Source organism: Ahaetulla prasina, chromosome 4 (assembly GCF_028640845.1).
Source record: "Ahaetulla prasina isolate Xishuangbanna chromosome 4, ASM2864084v1, whole genome shotgun sequence".
In the NCBI taxonomy this organism is placed as follows: Eukaryota; Metazoa; Chordata; class Lepidosauria; order Squamata; family Colubridae; genus Ahaetulla; species Ahaetulla prasina.
In genome coordinates, this window is record NC_080542.1 from 10,114,925 (window position 1) to 10,134,050 (window position 19,126).

Sequence of the window (19,126 nt, forward strand, 5' to 3'; positions counted from 1 at the left end):
CAACAAAGGATTCCCACTCTTTAAAACATTAATATAAAAATGTCTCGCTTTCATAACTGAATTAAGAAAATACTTTCTACCTCTAAAATTCAGTGACAAACCCATTGGGACTTCCCATCTAAAATATATCTGATATTTCTTAAGCTCATCCACCAAAAAAGCAAATTCTCTTCTGTTTCTTAACATTTTAGGAGGAATTTCCTTCATCATTTTTATATCTTGTCCCAATATCTGAAATTTATTTTTATAAAAGGCTTGCAAAATTTCATGCCTAACCTTTTTAGTTGTAAAATAAATAACCACATCCCTAGGTACTCTATTTTGTCTTGCCCACCAAGAATTAACACGATAAATTCTTTCAATATTAATCTCAAAATCTTCTGGCTTCACACCCTTTATCTGTGCAAAGGCTTGCGTAAAAATCTCCTTTAAATTTTCCTTCCTATTTTGTTTCAACCCCCTCACCCTTATAGCATATTCCATTAATCTATATTGTAATATTACTCTTTCTTCATCTGCCCTATCTACCTTTGCCTTTATATCTTCCATCTTATTATCTAAGTTCCAATTGTTTTGATTTTTTTGAATATCTTCTATTTTCCTTTGCAGCTCTAAATTAGTTTTATTAAATTCTGCAAGATCGTCCTGCATCTGAATACAAGAACTTAATATTTGCAATTGCATCCTTTACCATTTTCATTTCCTCTTCTGCTCTTCCACCATTTCCTTAAAATCCAACATCTCTTTCTCTATTTCATCAAATTTTGATCTATTTCTAAAAAATGACTCTCCAAAAACTCCTGTAAAAAATTTCTTACTTCCTTTTTGATTTCTTCTTTTAATTTTTGAATCTGAGCTGAAGAAATTTCAGCTGAAATTTCAAAGTTTTTAATAACTTTTGGCACTATTTGCTTAAAGGCCATTTAAAAAAAAGGATAGCTTAATAATAAACCAAAAAAGAGAAAGAAGAAAAAATTTTAAAAGAAAATTTCAAAAAAACCCTATCTTTTAAGTCTATAATCCCAAGGAAGATGAAAAAATATAAATCATAAGATTCTCATTTCTTCCAGTTAGTCAGTATCTTCCTATATATCTTCTTTTTCAACACACTTTTGGCACTATTTGCTTAAAAGCCATTTAAAATATATATAACAAGTCAAGCCCAAAAAGAGAAAAAATATAAATCATAAAATTCTCATATCTTCCGTTTAGTCAGTATGTTTCTATGTATCTTCTTTCTTCTACTTCAACACTAGCTGTTAGTAAGCATTTCTACTTTCGTTTTCAGAGCACACATTCCACAAAACCGCCATTTGCTTTCTTCTCTCCTATCTTCGCAGCCAATAAATCCTCAGGGTTTCACAATCTTCTTACAAGCAGATGTTAGAACTCCAGTTTTTGCTCCGTCCACGTTTAAATCCGTCATTAAATCAATTCTTGTCGTGGCGGTTGGATGTTTCGTTTGTTTGCCATGAAGGCAAGTGCCTCTCCTAGCCCGGAGCTTATCAGATTATAGAAGGAGAACTTCCCACCAGATAAGGGCATCTCAACCTCAAATCTAATTGCTCAGCTTTCCTCCTTCGCCCGGAGGAAAGAATACAAGCTGTTGGACTGATTTACGATGTCCTAACAGCTTTTACAGACTAGGGAGTCAGCAGCTAAATCTAAATTTCTGCACGAAGCAGAGCCAAACCGGAAGTCAGCTGCCGACCTTTCAATCGACAAGCTCAACATCCTAGCCCCTGAGCCACCGCGTCCCCTTGTCTGGCCTTACTTACTGGGTATAAAATTGGAAGAGGAACAAGTAAAAGAGTCAATGAGAGCATGGGCGAAAAACTTTAGTTATACGATAGAACTAGGTAAATGGCAGAAATTGTGGGACAGGAATTATAAATTAACAATGTCAACTGCATATAAAGAGAATTTGTATAAGATGTTTTACAGATGGCGTCTTGCGCTGGCGAGGTTGGCAAATATGTTTAAAGATAAATCAGCTAAATGTTGGAAATGCCACCAACTACCTGGATCTTACTATCATATGTGATGGACATGTGGAAAAGCAAAGAAGTATTGGACAAAAATTAAGATATGGTTGGAAGAGATGAAACAACAACGTACTGCGTTGAAACCAGAAATATTTCTGCTAGGAATTTTACCTGAAATAAAGAGAATGTATATTTAATTATTCATGTATTAACTGCAGCTAGAATTGTATTTGCACAATATTGGAAAAGTAAAGAGATTCCTATTGATGAGAACGTGATTAGGAAAATATTAGAATGTGCAGAAATGAACAGATTAACGTTAGCAATTAAGGAGAAAGAACAAACTGAATATTCTATGACATGGGAAGTATTTTATCAAGGGTTGGAGAATAAAAAAAGGCGTTTGGAAATGAAGAAGGCTAAGGAACAAATAGAAAATACATTAAGATAGAGATATAAATAAGATGAAAACTGTTAGTATATGTATGATGAGAATAACGATGTTTAATGTTAATATGGTGTTCTCATTAGCAGATATTAAGAAGAAAATGGACAGCTTTATAATAAATGGACAGCTTTATAATAATAATAATATCAGAGTTGGAAGGGACCTTGGAGGTCTTCTAGTCCAACCCCCTGCCCAGGCAAGAAACCCTATACCATTTCAGACAAATGGTTATCCAACATTTTCTTAAAAATTTCCAGTGTTGGACATTTACAACTTCTGCAGGCAAGTTGTTCCACTTATTAATTGTTCTAACTGTCAGGAAATTTCTCCTTAGTTCTAAGTTGCTTCTCTCCTTGATCAGTTTCCACCCATTGCTTCTTGTTCTACCCTCAGGTGCTTTGGAGAACAGCCCGACTCCCTCTTCTTTGTGGAAGCCCCTGAGATATTGGAATGCTGCTATCATGTCTCCCCTAGTCCTTCTTTTCATTAAACTAGACATACCCAGTTCCTGCAGCCGTTCTTCATCTGTTTTAGCCTCCAGTCCCCTAATCATCTTTGTTGCTCTTCTCCGCACTCTTTCTAGTCTCAACATCCTTTTTACATCGTGGCGACCAAAACTAAATGCAATATTCCAAGTGTGGCCTTACCAAGGCATTATAAAGTGGTATTAACACTTCACGTGATCTTGATTCTATCCCTCAGAACTGTGTTGGCTTTTTTTTTAGAATAGAATAGAATAGAATTTTTTATTGGCCAAGTGTGATTGGACACACAAGGAATTTGTCTTGGTGCATATGCTCTCAGTGTACATAAAAGAAAAGATACGTTCATCAAGGTACAACATTTACAACACAATTGATGGTCAATGTATCAATATAAATCATAAGGATTGCCAGCAACAAAGTTACAATCATACAGTCATAAGTGGAAAGAGAATGGTGATGGGAACGGTGAGAAGATTAATAGTAGTGCAGATTTAGTAAGTAGTTTGACAGTGTTGATGCTACATATTTTCATATTTGGTGGACTTGTAAGGATATAAAGGCCTTTTGGATAAAAATTTGGTGGATTTTACAAAATGTTTTGAAAAAGAAGATAAAGTTCCTGCCGCATTTTTTTTTTTTTTGGGAATTATTACGGACTGTACAGTAATTGAGACTAAATTGATTTTAAATCTAATAACAGCAGCAAGATTACTAATAGGACAATACTGGAAGAAAAAAGAAGTACCTAACAATAGAAGAATGGATATTGAAAGTTGCCAATTTGGCTGAGATGGCGAAGATATCAGCCTTTTTGAAAGACAATACGCAAGAAAGATACTTAAAGGAATGGGAAAAATGGATTGACTATATTCAAAGTAGATATCAGACTAAGAGTTATCAGACTGTTTTTGAATGATTATGATGTATTATTTTTGATTGTTTTCGGGGGAAGTTAGGAATTGATGATTGTAGGGGTATAATTAAGTTGGGACGAAATTTTTTTAGCATATGTTTGTTTTATTTTTAACTATACCTTGTGCTCGTTCCGGGAAGTCGGGGAGGGTTGTGAAGGAGGGGAGGGAGGGGGAAGGGGAAAAATTTTCTGTAAAACTTTATAATAATAATAATAATAATAATAATAATAATAATAATAATAATAATAATAATAATAATAATAATAATTTAATTTGTATACCGCCCTTCTCCCAGAGGACTCAGGGCGGTGAACAGGCAGATAAAATAAAAACGATACATTTCAATAAAAACAATATTTAAAAAACTTATTCCAATAGCCTAAATTTAAAATACAATACGAAATATAAAATAAACCCCAATAAAATCCATATTTAAAACCCTATTAAGCCTATCAATTATTTTTTGAATAAAATAAAAATAAAAAAATAGTTTGACAGTGTTGAGGGAATTATTTGTTTAGCAGAGTGATGGCCTTCGGGAAAAAACTGTTCTTGTGTCTAGTTGTTCTGATGTGCAGTGCTCTATAGCGTCGTTTTGAGGGTAGGAGTTGAAACAGTTTGTCCTGGATGTGAGGGATCTGTAAATATTTTCACAGCCCTCTTCTTGATTCGTGCAGTATACAGGTTCTCAATGGAAGGTAGGTTGGTAGCAATTATTTTTTCTGCAGTTCTGATTATCTTCTGAAGTCTGTGTCTGTCTTGTTGGGTTGCAGAACCGAACCAAACAGTTATACAGCTGCTGCACACGGCTGGCTCATATCTAAATGGTTGTCCACTAGGACTCCAAGATCCCTCTTACTACTATTGAGCAAGGTACCTTAGAATGTTTAATTGTTTAATATATTATAATATTAATCTTAGAGAAATAATGTTAACGTGAATGTGAATTATGTTGCAAATGGTGAACAATGTTGCACAGAGATGATTGTACCCAGATGACGTACTGCATAAGGAAATATGGAACATTTATCTTTGTAATTGAAAAATTAAATAGAAAATGGAATGACTTCCCATTTCTTTCAACACAGGATTGGGTTGCAGATCCTTAAAAGCTTCAGGGATCTGGAATTTTTCTTCCTAGCATTCGGCGTACAGAATCCTTCACTTCGTTGTTCCTGATAGTGTAGATGAAAGGATTGAATACGGGGGTGATTATAGTGTACAATATCGAGACAGACTTCATCGTATCGAAGGAAGAGTTTTTGACAGTAGGTCTTAAGTAGACAAAAAAGACTGACCCATACAGAATGCTGACCACAACCAGATGGGAAGCACACGTGGAAAAGGCCTTCTGCTGTCTGGAGGTTGAAGGCATTCGAAGAATGGTGCAGAGGATGAAGAGGTAAGACTTTCGGACCGCTATCCACCACTGCAGGGAGACGGAGCCAATGCGTTGGTTCCGTCCCAGGCGCCTGATGGACCCGGAGAGGTTCCTGACGGAGCTTGGGCCGTTTCCTGAGGACCTGGCCCACGGCACGGCTGAAGAGCTAGTTGCGGCCTGGGAACGGGCCGCGGCTGGAGCTTTGGACCGTGTCGTGCCCTTGCGGCCTCTGACCCGGCGTAGGCCTCGCCCGGCCCCTTGGTTCTCCGAGGGGCTGAGAGAGATGAAACGCCGGAGAAGACGCCTAGAGAGCGTCTGGAGGTCCAGCCGCTCAGAAGCTGACCGAACACTAGTTAGATCCTATTCTAGGACCTACCTAGTGGCAATGAGGGAGGCGAGGCGTTCCTATGCCTCCACCCTCATTGCGTCGGCAGATAACCGCCCGGCCGCCCTGTTTCGGGTGGCCCGCCCCCTCCTTCACCCGGAGGGGCGGGATGACCCGTGCAGGGCCGTGCCGAGAGTTTAGTGGTTATCTATACGACAAAATCGTTCAGCTCGGGGCGGCTTGGACCGAAATTGGGATGATCCAGGTGGGAGGCGGAGTCGCGTCTTGTGGAGGTTATTTGGGATGAGTTTGACCCTGTGACTCTCGAGGACGTGGACAGGTTGCTGGGAGGCTGCATACTACGACATGTTTACTGGACCCGTGCCCTTCCTGGCTGGTGCTGGCCTCCCGGAAGTGACACGAGGCTGGCTCCAGGGATTACCAACGCTTCTTTGTTGGAGGAGTTTTCCTGCTGCCTTGAAGGAGGCAGTGGTGAGACCCTCCTTAAGAAGCCTTCCTGGACCCAGCTATTTTAGGTAATTACCGTCGGTCTCCAACCTTCGCTCACTGCGAAGGTTGTAGAGAGTGCTGTGGCACGGCAGCTACCCCAGTACCTGGATGAAGCCGTCTATCTAGACCCGTTCCAGTCCGGTTTCCGACCCGGATACAGCACGGAGACAGCTTTGGTCGCGTTGGTGGATGATCTCTGGAGGGCCAGAGACAGGGTTATTCCTCTGCTCTGGTCCTATTAGACCTCTCAGCGGCTTTCGATACCATCGACCATGGTATCCTGCTGCACCGGTTGGAGGGATTGGGAGTGGGAGGCACCGTTTATCGGTGGTTCTCCTCCTATCTCTCCGACCGTCGCAGACGGTGTTGACAGGGGGCAGAGGTCGACCGCGAGACACCTCACTTGTGGGGTGCCGCGGGGTCGATTCTCTCACCCTCCTGTTCAACATCTATATGAAGCCGTTGGGTGAGATCATCAGTGGCTTTGGGGTGAGATATCAACTGTACGCTGATGATACTCAGCTGTACTTTTCACCCCGGCCACCCCAACGAAGCTGTCAAGTGCTGTCCCGGTGTTTGGAGGCCGTGACGGGTCTGGATGGGGAGGAACAGGCTCAAGCTCAATCCTCCAAGACGGAGTGGCTGTGGATGCCGGCACGATACAGTCAGCTACAGCCGCAGCTGACTGTTGGGGCGAGTTACTGGCCCCAAAGGAGGAGTGCGCAGCTTGGGTGTTCTCCTGGATGCACGGCTGTCGTTTGAAGATCATTTGGCGGCCGTCTCCAGGAGAGCCTTCCACCAGGTTCGCCTGGTGCGCCAGTTGCGCCTTCCTTGATCGGGATGCCCTATGCACAGTCACTCACGCTCTGGTTACCTCCGCCTGGATTATTGCAATGCTCTCTACATGGGGCTCCCTTGAGATGCACTCGGAGGCTTCAGTTGGTCCAGAATGCAGCTGCGGGTGATAGAGGGAGTCACGCGTAGCTCACATGTGACACCTCTCCTGCGCAGACTGCACTGGCTTCCTGTTGCCTTTCGGTGCATTTCAAGGTCTTGGTAACCACCTTTAAAGCGCTCCATGGCTTGGGACCTGGGTACTTACGGGACCGCCTTCTGTTACCTCATGCCTCCCACCGACCAGACGCTCCCACAGAGGGCCTTCTCAGGGTGCCGTCCGCCAGACAATGTCGGCTGGCGGCCCCAGAGGAAGATCCTTCTCTGTGGGGCCCCACTCTTGGAACGAACTCCCCCCTGGTTTACGTCAAATTTCTGACCTTCGGACTTTTCGCCGCGAACTGAAAACATATTTGTTTGTTCGTGCGGGGCTTTCTTAAATTGTTGAATTTTAAATCTTAAATTTTCTCTCTAGTTTTAATTGGGGTTTTTAGATTCATAATTCTTAATTATTTCGGCCATACTGTATAATAAGTTTTTTAATTCTATTTTAACTGTATATTGTTCTTTTTTATCCTGGCTGTACACCGCCCTGAGTCCTTCGGGAGAAGGGTGGTTTATAAATCCAATAAATAATAATAAATAATAATAATAATAAAAATGAGGGTGAAAAACAGGGAGGACATAATCAAAACCACAACAAGGAGGAAGCCAAGGACTTCAATAAGGCGGGAATCCCCTCCTGCAATCTTCAACACGGGTCCAACATCACAATAGAAATGATTGATAATGTTGGAAGTGCAGTAGGGCAAGTTTGCAATCATCACTACCTGGAAAATTATGGAGAAGAATCCGCCAAACCAGGCTGATATTGACAGCTTAAGGCAGACCCCCGAAGTCATGATAGCGGAGTGTCTCAAAGGATGGCAAATGGCTAAGTATCTATCCAATGATATCAAAGTGATGATGAAAAATTCGGTGACTCCAAACAGGAAATAGAAGAATAATTGCAGTAAACAGCAATAGAAACAGATGGAATTGTTAGACGAGGCATAATTGAACAGCAGCTTGGGCATAAAAGTTGTGGTGTGCCCAATATCCTTGAAAGAAAGGTTGCTAAGGAAGAAATACATGGGCTTTTGGAGATGGCAATCCCTGGTTACCATCGTAATGATGAGCCCATTGCCCATCAGACACAGGAGGTAGAGGAGAAAGACGCTGACATGAATCACCCTATCCATTCCTATAACACGTGGCAATCCAACAAGAATAAATTCAGTTGTTCTTCTGCAATTGGTCAAATTCATCTTCCTCTTCTGTTGCAAAAAGAGAAAAGATGGAATCTTCATTGACTCAAGATTGTAATCTGTAAATCCTCTTTCAGAAATTAGTATTACGAGTTCGACATGGAGAACACAACAGTGAATGTACGCATCAAAGAAGCAAAGGTTATGTGTAGCTCTAGTAGCTGAAATTAAATACACATATTTCATTATCAGATTTTTTATTTTTTATTTATTTATTTATTTTGCCAAACACAACAATATATATAAGTATAAGCATGAAATAACCATACAAATTGAATACAACCAAAGGGAACATTAGGACAGGAATGGTAGGCACACTGGTGCTCTTATGCATGCCCCTTACAGACCTCTTAGGAATGGGGTGAGGTCAATAGTAGATAGTCTTTGGTTAAAGTTTTGGGGATTTTGGGATGAGACCACAGAGTCAGGTAGTGCATTCCAGGCATTAACGACTCTGTTACTGAAGTCATATTTTCTGCAATCAAGATTGGAGCAATTCACTTTAAGTTTAAATCTATTGTGTGCTCGTGTATTGTTGTGGTTGAAGCTGAAGTAGTCATTGACAGGTAGGACATTGTAGCAGATGATTTTATGAACTATACTCAGGTCATGCCGAAGGCAGCATAGTTCTAAATTTTCTAATGATGACTAAAGGTCCGTAACTGAAATCCCAAAACGCTTGAGGCCACAACCAAAGAAGCACTATTTGTAATTAGTGTCCTCTGTGAGATTTGCCGCTGTTGGAAATTTCGTTTGGAGAATCTTAAAAATATGATGACCTCTTTGCTAAGATGTAGCCTACTGTTGAAATATTTTGATATAAACTAGAACTTGAGAACTTGGGAATTCTGGGTTGACAGAGTTCCATACACCCATGCAGGAATCTTCTTCACATTGTTAATTAGCTAAAGAAAAAAGGAGTAAAATACTGAAAAACAAAACATGGGAGGTGATAGAAATATGAAAGTAAATAAAGGGCTATAGAAATATAAAAGCCAAGATGTTTCTCTTTGTGTGTGTGTGTGTGTGTGTGTGTGTGTGTGTGAATGTGTGTATATGCTAGGAAGTCATAGTTATTTTTACAGCAACATTCTGTTCCATGACCTGGTTTTATAGATCATGGACCTAAAGATCTCTCTATACTTAAATAGAATAGAATAGAATAGAATAGAATAGAATAGAATAGAATAGAATAGAATAGAATAGAATAGAATAGAATAACAGTTGGAAGGGATCTTGGAGATCTTCTAGTCCAACCCCTGCTTAGGCAGGAAACCCTACACCACTTCAGACAATCTCTTCTTAAAAACTTCCAGCGTTGGAGCATTCACAACCACTGGAGGCAAGTTGTTCCACTGATTAATTGTTCTAACTGTCAGGAAATTTCTCCTTAGTTCTAAGTTGCTTCTCTCCTTGATTAGTTTCCACCCATTGCTTCTTGTTCTACCCTCAGGTGCTTTGGAGAACAGCCCGACTCCCTCTTCTTTGTGGCAGCCCTTCAAATATTGGAAGGTTGCTATCATGTCTCCCCTAGTCCTTCTTTTCATCAGACTAGACATACCCAGTTCCAGCAACCGTTCTTCATATGTTTTAGTCCCCTAATCATCTTTTTTGCTTACCTTGATTGTTCTTACTTCATTACCTGCCTTGTCTTCTCCAAGTACACTACCTATCACTCCATCTTTCCATCCATTTATGAAGACAATGTTTTCAAGAACCACAGAAAATGATGCATCAGGTGTTCAGGAGGAAATGGTAGACTTCTTGAGAAATACCTTCATTAACATTTAAAGAGCATCTAGCAGATTGCATCATAGAAGGTGAATTTACTTTCTCCTCTACAGAAGTGTGGAAAACAGTCTCTATGGATATTTGCCTTTAATTTCCCGGGAGTATCCACACAGAGTATCCATCTCAGACATTAATACAATTGAATGCGTCCAGAAATATTTTACAAGAAGAGTTCTCCTCTGAAAACAATAAAATACTTTATACCACCAGACTTGAAATCCTGGGATTAGAAAACGTAGAACTCCGCCGACTCCGACAAGACCTGTGTTTAACACACAGAATCATCTATTGCAATGTCCTTCCTGTTAAAGACTACTTCAGCTTCAATCACAACAATACAAGAGCAAACAATAGATTCAAACTTAATGTTAACCGCTTCATTCTTGATTGCAGAAAATATGACTTCTGTAACAGAGTTGTTAATGCTTGGAACACACTACCTGACTCTGTGGTCTCTTCTCAAAATCCCAAAATCTTCAACCAAAAACTGTCCACTATTGACCTCACCCCATTCCTAAAAGGACTATAAGGGGTGTGCATAAGAGCACAAAGTGCCTACCGTTCTTGTCCTATTGTTCCCTTTCATTATATCAAATTAATACTTTTGCTTATATATATACATATTTTAGCCTATATTTTATATTTTATACATATTTTAGCCTATATATATGTTTATATGATGTGTTGTTGTTTTTATGTCAATGTTTGAGTACACTGTTGTGACAAAATTAAAAAAAAAGAGTATCTAGAATATACTCAGAGTTTATACGCTTTAGATCAAATCTAATCTGTGGGCTGCCATGGGGGTGGGGGTCAAGCTATTTTCCAAAATATCTGAAGGCCAGACAAGGAATAATGGATGAAAACTGAACAAGGAGAGATTCAACCTGGAAATAAGGAGAAATTTTCTGACAGTAAATCCACCCATGGAACAGCAATCCACCCATGGAACAGAAGTTGCCGTCAGAAGTTGTGGGGGGCTTCATCACTGGAAGCTTTCAAGAAGAGACTGGACTGCCATCTGTCAGAAATGGTGTAGGGTCTCCTGTTTGGCTAGGGGGTTGGACTAGATGACCTATAAGGTCCCTTCCAACTCTGTTAATCTGTTATCTGTTAAATGACAGCCTCAAAATAGGAGGTCATCTGGAGGCACACCAACAAGGATAAACTTTTAAGCATTTTTTAAATAAATGGTCTAATCCCCATTCTTGTTCAACTGCAAAAAGAAAAAGTGGAGGCAATGCTTTATCTTGTACAAAAGAATGAAACAGTCTCTCACTTTTCCATAAGGATCCATAGATTTCGGGCAGATTAAATTGTCTGGAATCAGCATGACTGATATCCAGTTCTCCTTGGACTAACTTCCAAGAAATAGAGTTTAGTATAAGAGCACCAGCGTGCCTACTGTCCCTGTCCTAATGTTCCCTTTAATTGTATTCATTTTATGTATTCAATTTTAGAATAGAATAGAATAGAATAGAATAGAATTTTTATTGGCCAAGTGTGATTGGATACACAAGGAATTTGCCTTGATTCATGCTTATACTTGTATATATTCTCTAATACGACTCGACAAGACCTGTGTTTAACACACAGAATCATCTATTGCAATGTCCTTCCTGTTAAAGACTACTTCAGCTTCAATCACAACAATACAAGAGCAAACAATAGATTCAAACTTAATGTTAACCGCTTCATTCTTGATTGCAGAAAATATGACTTCTGTAACAGAGTTGTTAATGCTTGGAACACACTACCTGACTCTGTGGTCTCTTCTCAAAATCCCAAAATCTTCAACCAAAAACTGTCCACTATTGACCTCACCCCATTCCTAAAAGGACTATAAGGGGTGTGCATAAGAGCACAAAGTGCCTACCGTTCTTGTCCTATTGTTCCCTTTCATTATATCAAATTAATACTTTTGCTTATATATATACATATTTTAGCCTATATTTTATATTTTATACATATTTTAGCCTATATATGTTTATATGATGTGTTGTTGTTTTATGTCAATGTTTGAGTACACTGTTGTGACAAAATTAAAAAAGAGTATCTAGAATATACTCAGAGTTTATACGCTTTAGATCAAATCTAATCTGTGGCTGCCATGGGGGTGGGGGGCAAGCTATTTTCCAAAATATCTGAAGGCCAGACAAGGAATAATGGATGAAAACTGAACAAGGAGAGATTCAACCTGGAAATAAGGAGAAATATTCAGACAGTAAATCCACCCATGGAACAGCAATCCACCCATGGAACAGAAGTTGTCAGAAGTTGTGGGGGGCTTCATCACTGGAAGCTTTCAAGAAGAGACTGGACTGCCATCTGTCAGAAATGGTGTAGGGTCTCCTGTTTGGCTAGGGGGTTGGACTAGATGACCTATAAGGTCCCTTCCAACTCTGTTAATCTGTTATCTGTTAAATGACAGCCTCAAAATAGGAGGTCATCTGGAGGCACACCAACAAGGATAAACTTTTAAGCATTTTTTAAATAAATGGTCTAATCCCCATTCTTGTTCAACTGCAAAAAGAAAAAGTGGAGGCAATGCTTTATCTTGTACAAAAGAATGAAACAGTCTCTCACTTTTCCATAAGGATCCATAGATTTCGGGCAGATTAAATTGTCTGGAATCAGCATGACTGATATCCAGTTCTCCTTGGACTAACTTCCAAGAAATAGAGTTTAGTATAAGAGCACCAGCGTGCCTACTGTCCCTGTCCTAATGTTCCCTTTAATTGTATTCATTTTATGTATTCAATTTTAGAATAGAATAGAATAGAATAGAATAGAATTTTTATTGGCCAAGTGTGATTGGATACACAAGGAATTTGCCTTGATTCATGCTTATACTTGTATATATTCTCTAATACGTACTCGACAAATAAATAAATAAATAAATAAATATTACAAATTCCTCCTAGATTTTTTGAAGATTCAATAAAAGAGGGAAGGAGATGGAGACGCTGTCCAGTAATGACTTCCTCTCACTTTCTCCATTTTTCCCATTCACTTCTCCATGGAATTCAAAATGAAGATATCAATCATCGTATCCTGACATTCTGCAGATTTGAAACCCTCTTCAGGTGTGGTGGCAAAATCATTTAGGGAATTAGACATTTTATTCTTTTGTGATGTGTTTTTCAGACTTGGCCATTTTAATATGTGTGGGCTTTAACTCCCAGAATTCACCCAGCAGCATATTTGGTTGTAATTATGAGGCTGCTTAAATCATGCCCTTTATCATCCAATGACGTTTGGTGGATAATTTTGTCCTATAATGTAGGTGATTGGGAAGTGTTCAGTGTTGTGTTCCACTCACACCTCTACTTAATTCATCTGCATTGAAGGTTGAGGTGTCTTCATAAGTCAGGGGTCTCCAAACTTGGTCCCTTTAAGACTTGTGGACTTCAACTCCCAGGATCCCTCAACCAGCAAAGCTGGCTGAGGAACTCTGGGAGTTGAAGTCCACAAGTCTTAAAGGGACCAAGGTTGGAGACCCCTGTCATAAGTGGTTGTATTTATCTCAGTACTACAAAATTTAAATATCTCTTTGGGATATTGAAGTTTGGACTCTTGTACCGAAGTGGGGTGGTGGTGGAATACAATGACCCAGACCTCCCCTTCCAACTTCGGGAATTTATGATATCATTCTGTGTGGCAGTAGAACAGGAGTCTCCAACCTTGGTCCCTTTAAGACTTGGGGACTTCAACTCCCAGAGTTCCTCAGTCAGCTTTGCCAGCTGAGGGACTCTGGGAGTTGAAGTCCACAAGTCTTAAAGGGACCAAGGTTGGAGACCCCTGCAGCAGAATATTGTTTAAGAGTGGAGGTTGCAAAATGTCAGACCTAGAATGGACAGAGTAAGTCACTTCAGATGACCAATAAGATGTTAGCATACAGAGTCTATGGAGAGTCTCAGTCATCCAGGTCATGGTTGCCAAGAGGCAATTGGACTTTCTGGTTTTACTTTGAAGGCATTTCGCTCCTCATCCAAGAAGCTCCTTCAGCTGACCAGATGGTGGGGAATGGAAGGGTTTACAGTCCTTGAAGAAAACTGGTCATTTGCATTCTTTTAGCAAGTCATTAAGGCCACCTGGATGTTTATCTGTGTTATCAGGGTCACCTGAGTAGTGCAAATGGGTGTGGAGCCTTGTTGGAACCGTTGAAAGAACTGTGCTGTACACTGGAGATAGATGGTGTCATATCCCGCACCCTCTGTTGAGAGAGGGCTGTTTAATTTTGACATAGATGGCCTTTTTGACCCCTCTTTCAAACCAGAGGTCATCTCTTTTGGACTTTGCTGTCTTGAAAAGAGTGGCCTTTGTCTTTTAAATGCAGATGGACTGCTGAATCTAGTCCTGATGCGTTTGTTCTTCTGTGTTGGGTCATGTGTTTATGAAGTGGTAGTTTTGTTTCCCCAATGTACAGATTTCCAAATGGCTCATTGCATTGTACTGCATATACCACGTTTGTTCTGTTTCCCTTCCCCCAATACTCCCAGCAAAGAGTCCGTCAGAGGCCTTCCTTTTTTTCCCCTTTTATTTACATAGATACATGTCCTGGCCACGTCTACCCACGGGCCTGCCAAGTTTCTGGAGATAACGAGGAAATTATAGATAAGGCCAGAATTACTCACGAATATATTCTTCCCTCCATTGAAATAGTTAGCTCGCGCCAATTCATTAGCTCGCGCCAACTCATTACTTTGTCCAAGACAAAAAACCAGGAAGTCCCGCCTCCTATTTATAGTCTCTGCAGATGTCACTGCATGACAATTATGACTTGGCTTTGTCCCAACTCTTCCGCTGCTGCGCACGGCGATTACGTCTACGTGACCTTGCATCGCTCCAAAACTGTTCTTGGGGCGTTGCCAAATCAGAAGGAGGCTCCATGGAATCAGGCTGTGCCGGCCCCTCCCCATCCCTTTGAGTGGGTGCCAGGGAGGGAAAGGGCTCAAGAGAAGCAGGGCTGGCCAGGTCTTCTCCCTCACTTTCTGAATCATCCGAGTCCAGGAGTCCGGGTCCAGGAACCTGGGTCACAACAACGTTGCTCAGTTTGTGTCTGGGTCTTTATCCTCGGGATAAAAGCATACAGAGACTTGAAAATGTTTCAGTATGCAAGGATTTTAGGGAGTCAAAGTTCACAATTCGAATCTGCTGCAGGACACTCTTTCCCCTTCTTCAATCTTTCTAAAGTCCCCCGACTTCATAACAACATTTGGTGGTGCACGATGTTCAAAATATTTTCAAAACAAAAGTGTGAATAGAACTTGTTCACCAGCCCTAGCAATCCCATTCTGGATTAGCAAAATATTTCGACTATAAAGTCCAAATATCTCCAGCAATGGGTCTCTCTAGGACTGAATAATCTCTGCCCATTCTTCCCCATTCAGACCTCAGCTGAGACCTGGCCTTGACAGAATCACTTGGTTGAAATATGTAGTTAGATATTAAAGGTAAAAATTCCCCTCGCACATATGTGCTAGTCATTCCCGACTCTAGGGGGCGGTGCTCATCTCTGTTTTAAAGCCGAAGAGCCAACGCTGTCCGAAGACGTCTCCGTGGTCATGTGGCCGGCATGACTCAACGCCAAAGGTGCACGGAACGCTGTTATCTTCCCACCAAAGATGGTCCCTATTTTTCTACTTGCATTTTTATGTGCTTTCGAACTGCTAGGTTGGCAGAAGCTGGGACAAGTAACGGGAGCTCACCCTGTTATGCGGCATTAGGGATTCAAACCACTGAACTGCCGACCTTTCGATCGACAAGCTCAGTATCTTATCCACTAAGCCACCACGTCCCTTCAGTTAGATATTACCTTGTTACAAACTGAAAGATGGCCACACCTAATTTCCTCATATAAATTTTGAACACCAATTAAAACTAACAAAGAAAAAGGAGAGGTATATGTATGAAATGTTATGCCCAATCCATGCACTCTAAAGCCTTTTAGTAGTCCAGGTTGATAATACTGAATGATGCTGGGACATGAAAGAAAATCAGGATGCTTGCACTATGTCTTCTCAACCATGACCCTGAAAAACACGGTTGATGCAATCTCAGTCTTAGGTTCTGCTCTGAAACCAGGGGTGAAATGCTCCCGGTACAGACCGGATCGTCCGATCCAGTAGCAATGGCGGTGTGTGGTTCAGAGAACCGGTTGCAAAAATCCCTGCTCACCCTGCATGCCCAGCTGAGCTGCGTGATCATCAGAGGTTTTGTTTTTGTTTTTGTTTAACTTTTAAAAACATTTTTTCTTCAGCCGAAAAAATGCTTTTAAAAGTAACAAAAAAAGCCTCTGATGATCACTCGGCTCAGCTGGGATCGTCAGAGGCTTTTAAAAGCATTTTTTTCTACAACTTCTTTGGCTGAAGAGGTTGTAAAAAATGCTTTTAAAAGGCTCTGACAATCCCAGCTGTTTTGCCTGATTGTCAGAGACTTCAGTAGAAAAAATGCTTTTAAAAGGCTCTGGATCCCAGCTGAGTTGCCTGATCATCAGAGCCTTTTAAAAGCATTGTTTTCTACAACCTCTTTGGCTGAAGAGGTTGTAAAAATGCTTTTAAAAGGCTCTGATGATCCCAGCTGAGTTGCCTGATTGTCAGAGGCTTTTTTTTCTTTTAAAAGCAAAAAATAAATGCTTTTAAAAGAAAACAAAAGCCTCTGGGCCTTTTAAAAGCATTTTTTTTTACAAATTCTTTGGCAAAAGAGGTTGTAGAAAAAAATGCTTTTAAAAGTTAAAAAAACTTGGCTACGCCCACCCAGTCACATTATCCCCCCCCCCCCACAAGCCACAGCCACAGAACCGATAGTAACAAATTTTACATTTCACCACTATCTGAAACCCAACTGATCATGGATACTTAATTTTATCTTACAAGGGCTTTTGAACAAAGTTTTCATAAAGCAGACAAGAACAACAAAATCCATGTTGACTCTCACTTGAATAGTATTCATCCTTACCTTTTTGTTATCATAGGCAACATAAAATATAAGAATCCTGATTGATATTTCTGACACATGCCAACTTGAAAGAACATACCACTTGCAGAAGTCCTTCAAAAGACAGATAAGGTTTTCATGTCATAAGCAAGAAATTATGTTGGAAATACCTACAATTGAAAAACCTACAATCAAAAAATCACCACCAAACCTTCCATCACCCAAAACATCCAACCAGCCATCCCAATGTTCAATCAAGTACCCATCACTCAACTATCCATCCAAACAGCCATCCAATCAGCCATCCAACCAGCCATCCAACAAACCATCCAAACAGCCATCCAAACAGCCATCCAACCAACCATCCAACCAACCATCTCAACAAACGATCAAATACCCAACATCCAAACACTCACCACCCAAAACAACCATCCACCCATCCAACCACCTATACAACCACCTGTTATACATATCCCTCAACCAACTAACATCCAAAACTAGGTATGCATGCCCCTTACCTCTTCAACACCAACCACTACAAATCTTAAATGCAAATTGATAAATGCAAGAAGCAGTGTTAACAAATTACCTGAATTTATCCTCTTGTTAAAGAGTGGTACATTTGATATTATATTTGTTTGTGAAACATGGCTGAACTGATCCCTCCCTGACTCCATTGTTTCAAACAAAGAATATCAACTTTATCGATCAGATCGTGAAAACCGAAGAGGTGGTGGAGTGGCTATTTTTTTTACAAAAAGTCACTGAATCTAAAAAACATTCAAGTTGCACATAAACTTTATCTTCCTGAAACTATTGTAAAAATGGAATCACTTCTCATTTCTTTTAACCAAGGGTTAGGATTGGAGATAATTGAAGATTTCAGAGACCTGAAATCTTTCTTCCTATCATTTTATGTACAGAATCTTTCACTTCATTGTTCCTAATGCTGTAGATGAAGGGGTTGAGCACAGGGATGATGAAAGTATAGAGTACGGAGACAGACTTTGTCATAGTGAAGGAAGAGTTCTTGATAGTCGGTCTTAAGTAGACGAAAAAAACCGACCCGTACAAAAGGCTGACCACAACCAGATGGGAAGCACATGTGGAAAAGGCCTTCTGCTGTCTGGAGGTTGAAGGCATTCGGAGAATGGTGCAGAGGATGAAGAAGTAAGAAATGAGAGTGAAAACCAAGGAGGACACAACCACAACCACAGCAACAAGGAAGCCCAGGGCTTCAATGAGACGTGTATCTCCTCCTGCAATCTTCAACACGGGTCCAACATCGCAATAGAAATGATTGATAATGTTGGAAGTGCAGTAGGGCAAGTTTGCAATCATCACTACCTGGAAAATTATGGAGAAGAATCCGCCAAACCAGGCTGCTTTTACCAGTTGAAGGCAGACCCCCGAAGTCATGATAGTGGCATGTCTCAAAGGATGGCAAATGGCTACGTATCTATCCAAGGATATCAAAGTGATGATGAAAAATTCAGTGACTCCAAAAAGGAAGTAGAAACACAACTGTATCACACAGCAATAAAAACAGATGGCATTGTTACCAGAGAGGTAATTGAGCAACAGCTTGGGTATGAAGGTTGTGGTGTGTCCAATGTCTTTGAAAGAAAGGTTGCTAAGGAAGAAATACATGGGCTTCTGGAGATGACGATCCATGATGACCACCGTAACGATGAGCCCATTGCCCATCAGACACAGGAGATAGAGCAAAAAGACACTGGCATAAATCATCCTTTCCATTCCTACAATCCCTGGCAATCCAGCCAGAATAAATTCAGTTGTTCTTGTACAGTTGGTCACATTCATGTTCTTCTTCTGTTACAAAAAGAGAAGACGTGGAATCTAAGATTTAGCCAAATTTGTAAAATCCTATTTCAGAAGCTACTATTATGAATTCAACCAAGGGAACACAAGGGTTAATTTTAACATCAAGATATCAAAAGCTATGTGTAGCGATAGTAGCTGACAAAGGATAAGATGAGATGAGGATGGGGATGGGATTTGATGGGATTTGATGGGATAGAACAGAACAAGATAAGACAAGGTGATAAGATAGGGTAAGGTAAGGTAAGATGAGGTGAGGTGAGGTGAGGCAGGACGGGATAGGACGGGACAGAGCAAGAGAAGAG

The 19,126-nt window shown here is 40.5% G+C and overlaps 2 protein-coding genes across 2 annotated transcripts; both read right to left on the reverse strand.

The window, feature by feature from the left end:
- Positions 1-4,946: 4,946 nt before the first annotated feature.
- On the reverse strand, positions 4,947-8,183 carry LOC131197873 (olfactory receptor 6X1-like). Its single transcript, XM_058182373.1, has 2 exons — positions 7,609-8,183; positions 4,947-5,247 (listed from the first exon to the last, which is right to left on the reverse strand). Exons 1-2 carry the CDS (start codon positions 8,181-8,183, stop codon positions 4,947-4,949), a joined length of 876 nt encoding a protein of 291 aa, XP_058038356.1.
- A 9,678-nt stretch (positions 8,184-17,861) lies between these two features.
- On the reverse strand, positions 17,862-18,803 carry LOC131197874 (olfactory receptor 6X1-like). Its single transcript, XM_058182374.1, has one exon. It carries the CDS (start codon positions 18,801-18,803, stop codon positions 17,862-17,864), a length of 942 nt encoding a protein of 313 aa, XP_058038357.1.
- Between the last annotated feature and the right edge of the window lie 323 nt (positions 18,804-19,126).